General features: G+C 38.5%; 1 protein-coding gene across 1 annotated transcript in view; it reads right to left on the reverse strand.

Moving 5' to 3' along the window:
- mylk5 (myosin, light chain kinase 5) overlaps positions 1-7,019 on the reverse strand; it is a 36,161-nt gene extending 29,142 nt beyond the window's left edge. The window contains exons 1-4 of the mRNA XM_064321562.1: positions 6,874-7,019; positions 5,167-5,374; positions 4,933-4,969; positions 3,297-3,432 (exon numbers count right to left, since the gene is read on the reverse strand). Of these exons, the coding sequence (XP_064177632.1) occupies positions 3,297-3,432; positions 4,933-4,969; positions 5,167-5,374; positions 6,874-7,008 (516 nt within the window). The 5' untranslated portion in view covers positions 7,009-7,019. The remainder of the gene's footprint in view (positions 1-3,296; positions 3,433-4,932; positions 4,970-5,166; positions 5,375-6,873) is intronic.
- Positions 7,020-15,441: the final 8,422 nt, after the last annotated feature.

Below are 15,441 nucleotides of genomic sequence, written 5' to 3' on the forward strand. Positions count from 1 at the left end.
AGCTGTGAATTATATACACCCCTACCCCAGTCCACCCCTCTGAAATGATGCTAATCTGCTGTTTAAAGTCACACAGAGCTCTGAAAAGTTGGACAGGAATCCAAAACAGGAAAACAGCCTAATTGGTGGCAGAACACGGAAAGTGACTGTTTTATGTACAACAATAAGATTCCGAGAAGCTAAATTAACTGCAGTCTGTTCCCATGACCTGTAATAGATGGCAGTGAGATTGTTTCTGAAGAAACTGATTCCTAAGGAAGTTGTGCTTCAGCTTGATTGCATTTGACTGCCAGCGCATTGTGAAATGTGACAGTAGATCAATCTACAACAGTCAAAACCCTCCCAGGGCCCAAAAATACAGTTAAGTAAGGAGTAAAGTACAGTGAAGTCAAAGAGATAGTTTAAGTCAGCAGCAGTGTTAACTTAGCACACCACAGGATAAAGGCAAAGGGAGGATTCTGCCTTCTACACATTTCATGCCACACAGCACACATGCAAGTCTGTGTGCCATAAAACCCAGCACTTGTTTTCTGGTCAGATGAAAGGATAAATCTCAGAGCAGGGCTCTCTGCCAGTTATCCTGTTATCACAACTTTCATCAGAACTACTCAAGCGTACAGCTATTTCAGCCCCTTCCGCCAGTGGGTCTCTTTCTCACACTTATATAGCCAGAAGTTTCTGCTCAAGACCTTTCTCTCTGTTTGACCTCAGTTCCAGCAACCATTATGTAAGGAATAAACCATGACGTGCTGTCCCATTATTGGAAAATAATGTACGACGGGGGTGGTGATGCGGCCGAGGCAAAGCCGAGGGTCGCTGAACCAGCCCCGAAGTACTTTATTTCCAATAATGGGACAGCCCGGAGAGGTTTATCCCACTTATACAACGGGTTACCAACAATGACTATATATGGTTACTTTAATATTTATTGATTTTTATCGACTTAATCAGCTGAAAGTGAAATATTCTTCCACGACCGTTTGGGCATAGGGGAGAACGGGGTAAGTTGTCACATGGGTAAGTTGTCACACTGTTCATATTTCAAACAGAAGAGGTGCTATCTCAAAAATCAAATAGCTACTTTGTGAACATGTTCTGTGATAACTTCCTGTTCAAATGTGGTCAAAGTCACTCTATTCTGAGGTGAGCACAATTTTCTTATTTTTCACCTTCAAAAGTAAAAAAATGACATTTTACATTTTATGTAATAAAACTTTGGTAGGTATGAATGTTCAAAATTATATTTTTGTACTGAGTAGAGGAGAGATTGAAGTGTCTTTTGATACTTTAGCTGCAGTCCTATGTTGAGCTAACCTTGAGAGTTAGCCAACATTAGCACACATGTCAGTTTGGGGCAAGTTGTCACATGTAAATTACTGTACTCTGATTCGGTATTTTCAAAAGGTTCCCACAGGCAGGCAGCCGTGCCAACATCAGTGGTTAATGATGTTGAATTTGGTTTTGAATTTGAAATTTAAAAAATCAATATTCACACTTCAGTAGTTGTGTTTTTATTTGTTGATAATCCAATGTGACAACCTTCCTCGACATAGTATGACAACTTACCCGCTGATGGGGCAAGTTGTCACAAGTGCGCACACTGTATTTAACTGTCTACAACTTTGTACTGAAATGAGATATAAAGATGTAATGAATACAAAATATGTACTTATTTAAATATGTAATAAGACTTATTTTTTTCATTTGGTATGACATTTATACCATTGTGATGTATTGTGCCCAGTCAATGTAAGAAAGAGTGAAAAGTGTGACAACATACCCCGCTCTCCCCTATTATTTTTAGCAAAACTCTGGTTCGTAGTTGTATTTGCACCATTGTTAAGCAAAAACCTAATTCTATGAAATCAACGATTCCATCGAGAAAAATAGTTCCTTCTCGTTTTATACCATACAATTACCACCAATTTAGGTCATTTTTGTCATTACATTATTAAGAAAACTAAATGAAACCATTACTCAATCAAATTAATCTCCCTAGCTGTCTTGCTTTTTTAAAATTTTGCCGTCTCGCAGTGTAGACATTGCGTTTTTCCAAGACACTCTGAAACCGGGTTTGAATTCCAGTTAGCTTTATGATAGCTTCGCCGCCACTTGTCACCTAGTCAATATTAAAATTCTGGGTTTTAGGTCAGCATGCTTGTTATCCCGGCTAGCTAGCTAGCTAACTATTGAATTGTATTCAAAACAGCGGTACTACAAACGGAATCGTTCACAAAGATACGGATGAAAATGCGTCCCGTAGCCGTGAGTTAAATACGGAACGCATATTCTACTGTCCACATAAGTGACGATTCCGTATTTTGCTGGATGGCTGGCATCCCTAAATGAAGCCAGTAACTAGAATCGTGATTCAACGTTGCCATCTATTGCGAAATTGGACATTGAAAATGTAAGGGGACGTAAAAACAATTCAAAACGAAAGAGTAATGTCACTGTTTTAACTGCTTTAGAATGCTGGATTTTGTAGCGCATTGATTTTAGAACTGTTAAAAGGCCCGAGGTGTCCCTTTACTGAGAAATAATGCACACCTTTTGGACCAATCAGAATGGAGTATTCAGCCAAGCCGTTGTATAAGTGGCATTATGCTATACTATACTATACTACGCACATTCAATGACATAATGATTATGATGTTTTTAAAAAATATCATCAATCCTTGAATTAACCTGGTATTATTTAAAAAATTAAAATGACCTTTATTTTAACAAACCCCTCTAGTGAAAGTTTGTGCATTTTGTGTCACTAGTGTGCCAGTCTTAAAGAAGCAAATGCACTGACACAAATGAGCTCTACCAATCCACTGAGTCAGTGACTATTTTGATGCTACAGTCGATACAGTACTGCAGCTAAAATACAACTGTATGTCTCTCTATGATGATAACTGGTAGCCTTGCACAAAGATGGGAGGGACTGACTCAACAGTAGCTTAAGGAACCCTGGCTGACTGAAACCCACAAAAAACACCGATGGCACGTAACCAATTGTGTACTACTGTGGACTGCTTGTCATAGTTGGCTAAAGACATAGCTGAAGCTCAAAGCTGGAACTATCAGTCTGCTCTCAGTGAATGGCTTCATGGGCTGAGACTCTCATCAAACAAACCTTTTATTTAAATATGAGACATATTTTCAATGTGTCACATGCCGTGTGATTGATTGAAGTTGCTGGCAGTTGCTAGCAGCAGGTGCTGGCTGTGCCTCAGGTCAAGTACATGGGAGCGCACCTGTTAAGTGTATATTCACGTTAGCATTTAAATACAGTGTGTGTATGGTACCTTAAGCCAGGCAACAGAGGGAGGGGGCCTCCCCGTGACCCTGGCCTTGAACTCCACTCGGTCCCCCTCCTTCACTGTCACAGCATAGGGCTTGGACACAAAGCGGGGGTGACTCTCTCCCCAGCTATGAACTCGCCTGAGAGAAAGAAAGAGCCAGAGAAAGGGGGAGAAAAAGTCTGAAGATTCCAGATAAAAGTAACATAAAGGACCATCAACAAAATATTTTCGAACTTAAATAATAAAATTTAATAGTGCTTTAAGATTGTCCCTCAGCTTTCCTTTTGAAAATATATAATGTTCAAGGGGCACTGTAAACTGAATAAATGTACAAATTGGAACATAAACCTAACTTTCCTTATGTTCTGGGAATGTTGTGAGAATGAGAGTTGTTAACTGGTCTCCTGCTTGTTATACAGAATGTTTCATAGACATTTCTCCTGCCTGTCTAATGATGTTGTGCCTTTCGGTGTGTAAGAAGAAACCTGTTCTGCAATGTCCCATAAAAGTTGCTTACATACTAATTACATAAGAACTGATGTTATAAAAGTAATTACTGCTTCCTTGTTTTGGTTCTATGACAAGACAAGTAGAGCCTCTAACAAACAAAAACTTTGACAATGGAGATTGTTTAGAGATATGCTGTCTGGAGATATGTTAATAACTTGGACATAACAAAGTGACATGAAAATGCACTGATTTTAAGAATTTTTACCCTTTTTTATTTTTTCAAAGACCCATTATCTTTGGCTCTTACTTGAATTTGATTTTGTTCCCTTCTTTATATCGAACAATGTTGACTTTCACATATTGTCTAGAGACAGTATTATGACAGGTCATTTTAATTTATTTTGATGGCATTCAATGATGGCGTTTTTACGAATGGAATTTATACATTTCTATAAGTGTGCTTTGTTTCTGTGTAATGCTTGCATTTTTGCATCATTGATACTGAGCCTGATATAGTTTATTTGCACATGATACTTCTTAACTCTAAAGTTTGTATCTCTGAGGCTATAATGTAATTGACTGCACTTAAAAGTTTATACTTAAATTCTGCACAGCAAAATGCTAAATTATGGTTGCTAGCTACAACACCTACAGCAACAGTAGTCGTGAACCGAATAGGATGCATGCCAATTTAGTTTAATACAGAGTGATACCAATTCCAAAAATATTCACATATGAAAACAAAACATGTGACTTGAAATGGCACAGGTTACCATTTCCCACTTTTATCTTCTAAGTGGGATTATTTTTATCGTTTACATGTGTACTCTTTGCATGATTGGTGTTCATATGCAGTTTTTGGGCTTGATGTTTTCATAAGGGTCTAGCCTTTTAACTTTTTAAAATATCAGATACTGTTTTATTCTTCAGGAAACACATTTCATATACAGACTGACATGCAAACCAATGACTGTTTCCTGAAGATGTTGAAAAAAGCCCCTCATTGTGTTTTTACACACACCTAATGACACATCCGCTTTGTTTTGGCAGTCAAGAAAAGGCACATTTCCTTATGTATGAAAACATTGATACAATAAACAGTGGGGAATTGCATTATGTCTCAACGGGGAGTGTTAGGAATTGAAATGCAGTATTTTGATAGAAATTTGATATAGCTGTTTTTACTCACCTCAGGACACGTTGGATAGGCCTTCGTCTGTCTTGATCTAAAATTAACAACGAATAAGTTCCCGTCATAAGCACAGCCCAGCCACGAAAAGATCGATTGGCGCAATTGTAAATTGGTTGAACTATCAATCATCAGATCATTTCTTGTCTTCATTTGTCACTCCAGGTGCCCTAAGTATCCCCTAACCTGCTTCCAGGTTTTCCCCAGGACCAGGGCACAACCTTTCACGCTTACCTTTAAGCTGGAGTCGGAAGCTGGCCTGTACCTGGCCGGCACAGTTGATGACCTCACACATGTACCGCCCTGCGTTCGTGGGGTTCACGTTGGTGACAGTGAAGATGTGGACGCCCCTGCCCAGCTGTCGGAAGCAGTACTGTCCACCGGGGGCCACAGGCACCCCCTCAATAAAGAAGGCCACTGTCGGCTCTGGTTGGCCCTGTACCTAATCAGACGGAGGAAATGTCAGTGGTTTGAAAGTGAAAAAGGACATAGTACTGCAAAGATGGTTGTTGTCTTACATTAAATTTAGTTACGTAAATGAAATGATACCACTGAAATTGAGATATGAGCATGAAATAAAATAAATGAAATAAAAATAACAAAGTCAAATTCATGCCAAATATAATCATTCTAAAAAGTACAGAAACTGCACAATACATCTCAAAAAAATAAAAAAATAAATAAAACAAATGAATTCTATAATGTACAAATAAACACTAGGATCAAATGTTGTGGATATTTTGACTACTTTGATTAAATATAGAACAACTGTGAAGACAACATTCTGATTTATTTGGAAAAAATATGTTTTTTCTGTCATTAAGTAGTTGAAAATGATCTCTGATCTCTAGCTGGATGTATCAAGCACAAGCAAGTGAATGCCCTGGCCAGTTCTCCAGGCTATGCTTATACACAAACCATTTGCCTATCCAAACATTTACAGAGAGAGTCCAGCATTTTTTTATTTTCACACAGAACCATTCCAAATGTCTTTAAGTATTGTGCATTATGTGAACAGAATCACAGCAGAGTGATTAAACTGATTCATTCAAGTGCAGAGGACTCAGAGGAACAATGATAAAGCAGTTAACTTTGGCGTTTGAATGTTCCTTTGGTGTCATTTCAGTTTGTGTTTAATAGTGGCTTCCAAAACTTAAGCTGTGTAACTTCAGCACCATGGAGTCAACTATGAATACGTGGGTGCCCTCTGCTGGACTTAAAAGGATATTAAAAGGATATTAAAAGTAAACAGGGGAACGGATGAGGAGAGCAAAATAGCACAATAAAGTACTCATAGTAGAACAACATTGATAAATTTACTTTGTCAAGTAGCAGACTTGGCGCTGGTGTCATTGTGACTGTAGTGGCTCTGATTATAATGACCAGCAGCTGGCATTGTCCCCCAAGCCCACACAGATTCTCACCCCGCCGTGAACCGGGTCTGCCACTTCATTAGCAAGACAGTCCTGACCACTGGGACTTGGTGTCACACTTTTCTCACAGTCTACGGGTCTCCAAGGTCCTCAGACCATTGTGCATGACACTGAAGCTTTCAGGCTGTAGGCTTCTGATTAAGCTCATATTTCAAGGAATGGTTGTACTTGACTTTGTATTTAGTTTTGACTGAGTTTTGGCTTTAAGCAAACTGTGTGGAGCAGTAACCCAGTCACCATAAGACTGGCTTGCTGTGTAAAAGCTGTTTAAAACCTGGTATACAAATTTACAATAAACTTTTGTCTCCTGCTCACCGCTACCTGCAGTGAGAAGAAGGGCATTTTTCACAGTCCCTCCCACCTTCTACATCCGTTGCTTTCAAACCCGTTTCAACATACAGTACCCTCTCTTTCTTCTCTGTACTCCAACATCTCTGGGCCACTACAGAGTGGGTCACAGTCCCCTTACCCCCAGCCCCCCCCCCCCCCCCCAACCCCCACACCATACCTTGACAAAGAATGCAGCAGTGTCGCCGGGATACACGGCAGCGTTGCGGGGCGGAAGCAGGAAGAAAGGCGCCACTTCTTGCCTGACGGGGCTCCGTTGCCTCCGGGACCCCGTCTTCCGCAAAAGGGAGGACATGGATGACGGACCTGCGGAGATGGGGAGAGAGGGATCGGGACTGAGGGATTCCCAGGATCGTAATGGGATGTCCTTACAACAGCCTGCCATCTGATGTCATAGGGAAACATGCCCCTAGATGGAACCGTGCAGAATTATAGATTTTTCTTCACTTTGAGCTATTATATTTAAGGGAATGCTACAGTATTGCGTTACTTAAATTTGTCATTGAAGTTTCTTCTTCAAAGTAGTTCATAGTTACATTGCAATGCAATCATTTGACAGAAGCTCTTATGCTGACTGACATGCAGATGTGGAGAACATCTGTAGCTCTCAGCTTAACTCTCATTTTCTTACATTTGTTGTTACAAGTTGAGGCCAGACCCCAATGCTGACAGGTGCTGAGTTATAGGTTGTTTCTCTGAGCACTGAGCAGTCCTATTTTTGATTGGGGGAGGGGAGGCAGCATCTATCAGTCAAGTTCAAACCTCAGACATTCTCCTTGGATTTGATAACTAAGGAAGAGTGATGACAACAAGTATAGCAGGTGTTCACTGCCAGTTCTGAGCATATGATTCTACTGTCACCATGTGGCCAGTTGGGAAATGAACACAGGAAAGTTCACATTGCAAATGTACCCATGAAAAAGCTCTGCTGAGCAGTCCTCAGTGTTACATGATGTCAATGCATTCATTTCTCGAGAACATCGCTGCAGTCATGCGCAACAATGAAGAGCCATTGTTGTCTCCTGTTGTTTCTATTCACGACAGAAGAGCTAATCACAACAACAAAAGGGTGAGGAAATGCAATAAAAGCTAAGAATACTTTATAGAGTCCTCAGACAAAGGTCTTGGAATAAAAAGTAATCAGCAATAGAATTTGAGATTTGGGAAGAGACGAGCATTTCTTAATAATATGATATAATATTTTCTCTCTAGCACGCATACTACTAACAACAGGGTTGCAAACAGTGTTATAGTATATTACTATTAAGACAAAATCACACTTTGCCAGAATCCCCAGTTTATGTAATATGGCTTCCGTTTATTCAGAGAGTGCCAAATATGAATCTGTTTGCAATGAGACTATTTCTTTGAGGAAGCAGAGAACAGAGTTCAATGAACTGTTCAGCCGAGGTTGGTTGAGAGCATCATAGAACAGGCCATATATTACATTCATCTCAATTAAAGCAGTTCATGGAAACTTTCAAGCAAGTATGCTTTCAACTTCATGCCCAAAGAACTAAATCATCTTCACAAGTAATATGATGTGATAATAGGGGTTGCCATAAGGACAGTAATTGTTCAGGAGCCTACCTGTTCTCTGACACACCCTCTTCAGAAGACTGTAGCTTTGTGGGAGAGAGGGAACTAAGGAAAGTGCAAAGGCAATGGAATAAAACAATAGAGAATGTTTGCTGAGAGTGGGAGCAATCAACCTCACTATAGAAAATATACATGACCTTCAAAAGGTTTTCTAGATATGTGAGTTTCGTGTGTCATAATCTTACCTACACCATTTCGCTATTGAATGCAATGTTTCATGTTACTACGTTTGTGCTATTTTCAGATGTGGTTCCATGTGTCTGTGTATGCAGTGAAGAGTTCAGGCAAGGACCCGACTTCTGGTAGTGTCACGAGAATAGAGTACTACAGATTCATACATATTTTGAAACTATGACATTACATAATGTAATAATTTCAATTTATTCAAGTATTTCAATTCCCCCTTTCCCCAAAAATTATGTTAACATCCTTATTGCTTGTGAATGACACATCAAGATAGGCTGACACAACCTAAAACCGGACAGCTCTTGTGACACTTGTGACATCACTATGAATACCCAAGACAAAGTGGTTTTATGCACAGATGGATAGGAATGAGTTAACCAAGTGCAGAACCCAAGAATGAAGAAAAGGTATAAAATCCCCAGTACTTACTTCACAAATTAAGAAGGGATGGTGTATCTTCCTGATAAACAGGTTTGACAGCAGAGCACAGTAAAGTAAGTCCTTGCGCAGATATTTGAAGAGTAGGTCCCCGTAAGTCTTAATGCAGGCGACCTGTGTGTTCACAGTGTAATTAAAAAGAGCAGAGCTGCAAAAATGCACAAACTCCCAGCACTGGACGGCTGGGACAATGACAGTGGATGAACAATCCCTGTAGTGTTTTTTTCTGACTTGTTTGCATTGTGACACAATCAGGGCTCTGATCTCCAAGTACTTTTTGCAGCGTGTGTGTGTGTGTGTGTGTGTGTCTGTCTGTTCATTCGGGTATGTGTGGTTGTATGATGGTGTGTGTGAATGTGTATGCATGAATCATTCTCTCAGTAGTCAGGTTTCAGGATAATGGTATGTTCCTTTCTTTCTCCTTGTAAAGAGATGCTCTCTTTTTTCAACAGCCATGGTCCACCTGGAGTGATGTCATGTTTGCACACAGTTAACCCTTTCACCTCTTGTTCTTTAGAGCGCAAAGACGAGGGGATGGCGACCCAGGAATTTCAGGAATTTCCTCACATCCTTAATAATAATAAAAATTAAAAAAAGAATTATCTATTTGAGGGGTGACAATAAATGAAATGACTCAAGAAACAGTTAACAGTGTCACAAATACAACATTATACTGTTTAAATGAAATCTGTCAACAGTGCCCTCTATGGATCATGGGCAATGCCACATTTCTTGAATGAGCTGAACAAAAAATTGACTGAAAGGAAAACGTTTGTGCTGTTTTCTATTGAACACAATTTTGCACAAAATATTTAACATCATAATTAAATGTTTAGCAATAAGAAGGGAATAATGATCATAAAGATAATTACCAGGGGTCATAAGACAAAATTGTAACAAAAACAAAAGTGATAGAAACATAACATTATTTTCAAAGGTTACAAAGGAGATACAGGCATGAATATTTTGTGACAAAGCACATAATAAAAAATATTAAAAAAAAACAATTTAGTAAAGATTCCAAATCTAAGAAAGACACACTCTTCAAACTCAATTTTAAATCCTTTTTTAAATGTTCACTCACTGGATACATTGGTGAAATTATTCTTTCCTTTACTTTAGGAAGCTTTTCCCATTGAGATGTACTGTAAGGCAGTCTTCTAGATTGATAAAGAGAGAAAGGTAGATTCAAATTCAAGCACATTCAACCCTCCATCAGAGTGACTTTTGTTTAATTATCCTTTTCAAATTTAATGGCCTTTATTCCATCAACTTAAATTAAAGTTATCAACTTAAATTAAAATTATTGCTGCTCTGGCATCAATTAATTTTTTTGTTGAAATACCATCGACTAGCTAAGGATCCACACACCATGTTCTCAGAGCTGTCAGGTGAAATTCCTGGGACAAAATGATCTAATATAATTACCGGGCCTGGGACGATAATATTTATCACAAGTTCACAGATGACTGCCCCCCCCCCTAGCCCCAAAGGGCCTGGGACAACATTTCTGGGTGTGTCCCACTGACGCCAGCCCTGCTTGCTCTCAGCTGGCTGCTGCTTCAAAGGAAATCACCAAAAAACTGTGGGCCTCCAGAACATGAGTTGGACACTGATGGCATTCAGTGGAGAAGCAGCTAATGAGTCTACTTTTCAATCGAAATTTAACAGCTGCACTACCTATAAAGGCTGCCTGCCCCATAAAACTGGGTCCGCATCTCAGGAACTTGGCTGCATAACTAACCGCTAACCCTAAAGGGAAAAACCGTTGCAAGCCTGGGAATTTCATTTCAAAATACAAAAACTATTTCAGCGCTGACCACAGGGTTGAGCTAGTGGTGTATTCAGACCGAAACTGTAGTGCTTTCTGCCCAACATCAAGATACTCCTTGATGCCAAAATCAACTGCAAAGGCCCTTTAGGCTATCAGTCCCACACTACACTCAGTTTTTTAGCAATTACATCTGCCCTAAAAGGGTCCCTTGGAAAAAAAAAAAAAAAACCCAGTTGTGGTAAATGAGAAGGAACAGTGTGTGTGATGGTGTATACCAAAATCAACTGCTAAAGCCCTTTTAGCTATCAGTTTCCACACTAAATCAGTTTTTAGCAATTCAACATCTGCCCTAAAAAGGGTCCTTTGAAAAATAAAACATTTGTGGTAAATGAGAAGGAACATGTGTTGTATGGTGATATACAAATTATCAGTACTCATTTAGCCCTTAGTATAGTGGTGAGTATCTCTGCTTGTCATGCAGAGGCACATGTAGATGTAGAATGCTAAATGGTAATATTGGGGTCGAATCCAACCTTGGGCAAATACATAATTATTTCTAATTGATTCACTGTTTTTTGTAGTGCCTCAGATCATGTTTTTTTTTTTTTTTTTAGGTTTGATATGAAATTTTCAGCTTCATTTACAAGAAGGATCAAAATCTTCTGCATCCCTATGATTAATAGTACTATAACATATTACTGTAAGATGTAGTTTTTGGCATAAGTTGAAAGCAATTTGCTTAAAGTTTCCATTAGCTGCTTTAATGGATGAATGTAATATATGGCCTGTTCTATGATGCTCTCAACAACCTCGCTGAACAGTTCATTGAACTCTGTTCTCTGCTTCCTCAAAGAAATAGTCTCATTGCAAACAGATTTATATTTGGCACTCTTTGAATAAACGGAAGCCATATTACATAAACTGGGGATTCTGGCAAAGTGTGATTTTGTCTTAATAGTAATATACTATACAGCATTATGGAGGTGTTAGTTTCATCAGTCCTTTCCCGTACTGTGCACTGTTTTGATGTATTTTTAAATATATTGTTTTTTAAGTATATTGCTTTTTAATGTAACTTTTTGGTGTGTCTCTTCTCATCTTTACAAAATATATATTCAATGGATATCTATACAGTGGATAGTAAGCAAGACCAACTAACATCAACTATTTGGGTATTCACATATCAAACCAATTAAGTAAACTTTTTTTCCTCGACTACTCTCTCCTGCTTAAGACAACAGACAATGAGATCAGCAGGCGGAGAGTTCTATCATTGTCTTTTCTTGGGAAAATTTATTGTATTAAAATGGACATATTTATCCAAATGATTGTGCTTACTTCAAATGCTCGCTGTTACAGTGCCCAAGGCATTCTTTAAGAAACCTAATTCATGTTTGAATCTGTTTATATGGAAAAAGCCACCCAGTAAAACTGTCAGTGTTACAGAGGGCAGTAAATGAGGGTGGTCTTACTATGCCAAATTTTGAAAAATTCTACTTGGCTGTACAAGCCAGGGCAGTGTGGACATGGCAATCTAACTTTTATAATTGCCCTACATGGAAGAAATTTTCTTAGTGTCATCGGTTGCTTATAGTCATAATTATTTAAATTACGCCAAACCTTAACCACTAATCCACCTATTCAACATATATACAAGGCATGGAAAGAAGTTGCACCCAACCCATCTATGAAAAAACTCTCTTCCATGTAAACCCTTTTCTGCCAGATACCCATAGGGATCGACTCACCCAGGTGTGGTTTAGGAATGGTACAATAACATCTGGTCACATTTATAAGGAGAGGTCCTACAAGCATTTCCAGACCTGGTTCTCAAATATGGCATAAATAAAAAAAATAAATAAAAATAAATCATATCATTGCAGTAAAAAAAAAAAAAAAAAACACACATTTGTTTAAATAAAATGCTTTATACCACACTGTAGACAAGATATTGGCAAAGGCATACATGAAAAAAATAAGTTGTTATTCAGCTTAGTTTTCCCGGTGCCACCAGAAAACGCAGCAGGTTAGCTGGCAGTGGCATACTATTCTATAGCTGCTGGGGATTTGGAATCTAGAGGCATGTCTCCTTTTCATCGTCATTACAACAACAAAAAAACCCATTTGTAAAACTAAAATGCTTTATACCACACTGTAGATAATATCTTGGCAAAGAAATGCATGCAAAAATGTTGTTGTTCAATCAAGTTTTCCCAGTGACTTAGCCACCAGAAAGCATGTACACTCGTAGCTGGTTAGCTAGGTGTGGCATACTCTATTGGCTGGGTATTCGGATTCAGAAGGTGGCACAGGTCTCCTTTTCACCGTGATTACAAAAAACACGCATTTCTAAAACTAAAATGCTTTATTGGCAAAGATCCGTTGGCAAAGATATACATATAAAAATACCATTGTTCACTCAAGATTTAGCTGTCTAGCCATGTCAGAAAACATTTTATAGGGCCTCTTTCCCAACATAACTTGGACAAATCAGAATTGAACAGAATGATGTCAAGACAGGGGTTGGCTACAATTTGAATAACATTTCATTTCAGCAATGCAAAATTCAGTTCTTTTGAATAAAATAGTGAGCGCCGATTTTTTTTTTTGGTGCCATTTCACTTCTGAAATGGCAGTAGAATTGTAAGTCCCCCAGGAAGTTGTAATGTTTTTATGACTCCTAAATATATGAACATATGAATAGAAAATAACCAATTAACATCTAAAACATTTCACAATGACGTTTTTCTTGTGATAAAATGTCTTTTTTCATGAACATTATAATGCCTTCAGTGTGGTTAAATATTTAACAATGACCCCACTGATTTTGGTGAAGCGTCCAGGCACAAATGCTCGTAAACATTCAGATTAGCATAATTTCTGACTTCTAAAGTAAAAAAAGTAACATCGCTGAACTGTCAGTGCTCCTTTGGAATGATTTAATAGCTTTGTCTACTTCAGCTAACTTGCGTTTGTGTGGGTGTGGTTGAGACTGCCCTCCTTGATGCAAAAAACTGACTTTACACATAAGTGTAGCCAATTAGCATATGTTCCAAACATTTAGTTTCTATATTTAACATTTGCATTTACATTTAATATTTACATGTATATTTAACATTTAAATTGATATTTAACATTTACATTTACGTTCAACATTTACTTAACATTAGCTGTAAAAAAAAAAGTATCGATACATTGGCTTGAGACAAATGGAACATGGCACTTAATTTAGCTTATATTATTAAAGGTTAGAATGTGAAGACATGGATTCTGTTATGATGCAGAACAGTCATATAACACTCGCATTACTACCACTGTTTGAAGAAGACCGGAACAGACCAGTATGCATTACCGGGACTTCTACTTTTGCTCATACGTGTACCAGTCAAAATATACAGTGTCACCACAGCATCTGTCCTTTCTTCTTTAAGCTCTGGCCATCTAATAAACTCATCTCTGATATGAATCCTTCTCTGCATAACACTAGCGCTCTCCAGAAAATATCTTTGTCAGGCTTTCTTTTCTTGTGCTGTTCTGAAGAGTGCACGCTCGTGGTAAGGGAAGATTTGACGTCAACTGAGGTCGCCGTTGGCAGGATCTGACAACATAATTACATCCAATCAGATTTCATTTTTTTTTTTTTTACCTGACATTACCCACCTTCCGCACAGATCCAGTTGTCTCCCCAAGTCTCTTGTGGGCAGATATATAAGGAATGAAACTGGCAACAGCTTTAAGAAATGAAGGAAATTGAACAGTTTAACCTCACCATGTGTATTCTCAACAATTTGCCTTGTACAGTAAAGCTCTCCATTCTGAACTGAAGAGCAGTCACAGGAAGCATCTGTTTTCCTAAGGGTGCATGAGAGGAAAGCATGATCTATGCAGGGATGGCCCGTCGCTGTTACAGGATACCTAACTGCTCATCCCAGACGGCAGAGTTCAGGAGACGTTTATTCAGGGAACTGTGAGTACGAACAATCTAAGTATTAAGATAAAAAGACCCAGTGATTAGGGAATTATTTAAAGATTAGGAATTACCCTCTTTCTAGTCATTTTAAAGGTGGACCTGATCCAATAGTGTTCCAGAATACAGTGTGCTGGCATGTACAGGATTAAAAAAGAAGTTCCCGAAAATGCCAAAATAATATTCAAATGGCAAACATCCATTGAAATGTTGACATCTATGGGAATCCCCCTGGAATCCTAATCAGTTCTCTATTAGCATATAACACACAATATTCATTTCCCATAGGTCACAGAAAAACCGTGCAGACAGCATCACAAGGAGGGAAAATGCAAGACATTTGGCATTACAAAAAGAGAAGGGTAAGATAATTAGCATTACAAGGCCTGGAAAAGAGTTTGCTTTAAAAGAATATATCCAATACATTTGACGTTGTAAGAAGTGCTTTAACTTGTCACCACCCCTCACATCAAAAATGATTGTTTCAACTCCAAATGGTGTATAGTGTATTTGAGTTCTGCAGTCTTCTGTCTCAGTGTCCTTTTTGTCATTCCTATTTAAAAGGATTCACAATGACACTGAAGTCTAATAACATAAGCGGAATTACAGTGAATTAAATTTGTAATGGACTAGATTCTTATGAGAAAAAAAGTTCAACAAAGAAGGTGGTTTTTACCATGTGGCTGAGCGTGCTCTAAAGGTATGGTGAGTTCTTTGCAACCTTATAAGGCAAAGTCAGTGGGTGGCATGTGGCTCTGAAATTA

The sequence above is a fragment of the Anguilla rostrata genome, chromosome 2, assembly GCF_018555375.3.
Source record: "Anguilla rostrata isolate EN2019 chromosome 2, ASM1855537v3, whole genome shotgun sequence".
NCBI lineage: Eukaryota > Metazoa > Chordata > Actinopteri > Anguilliformes > Anguillidae > Anguilla > Anguilla rostrata.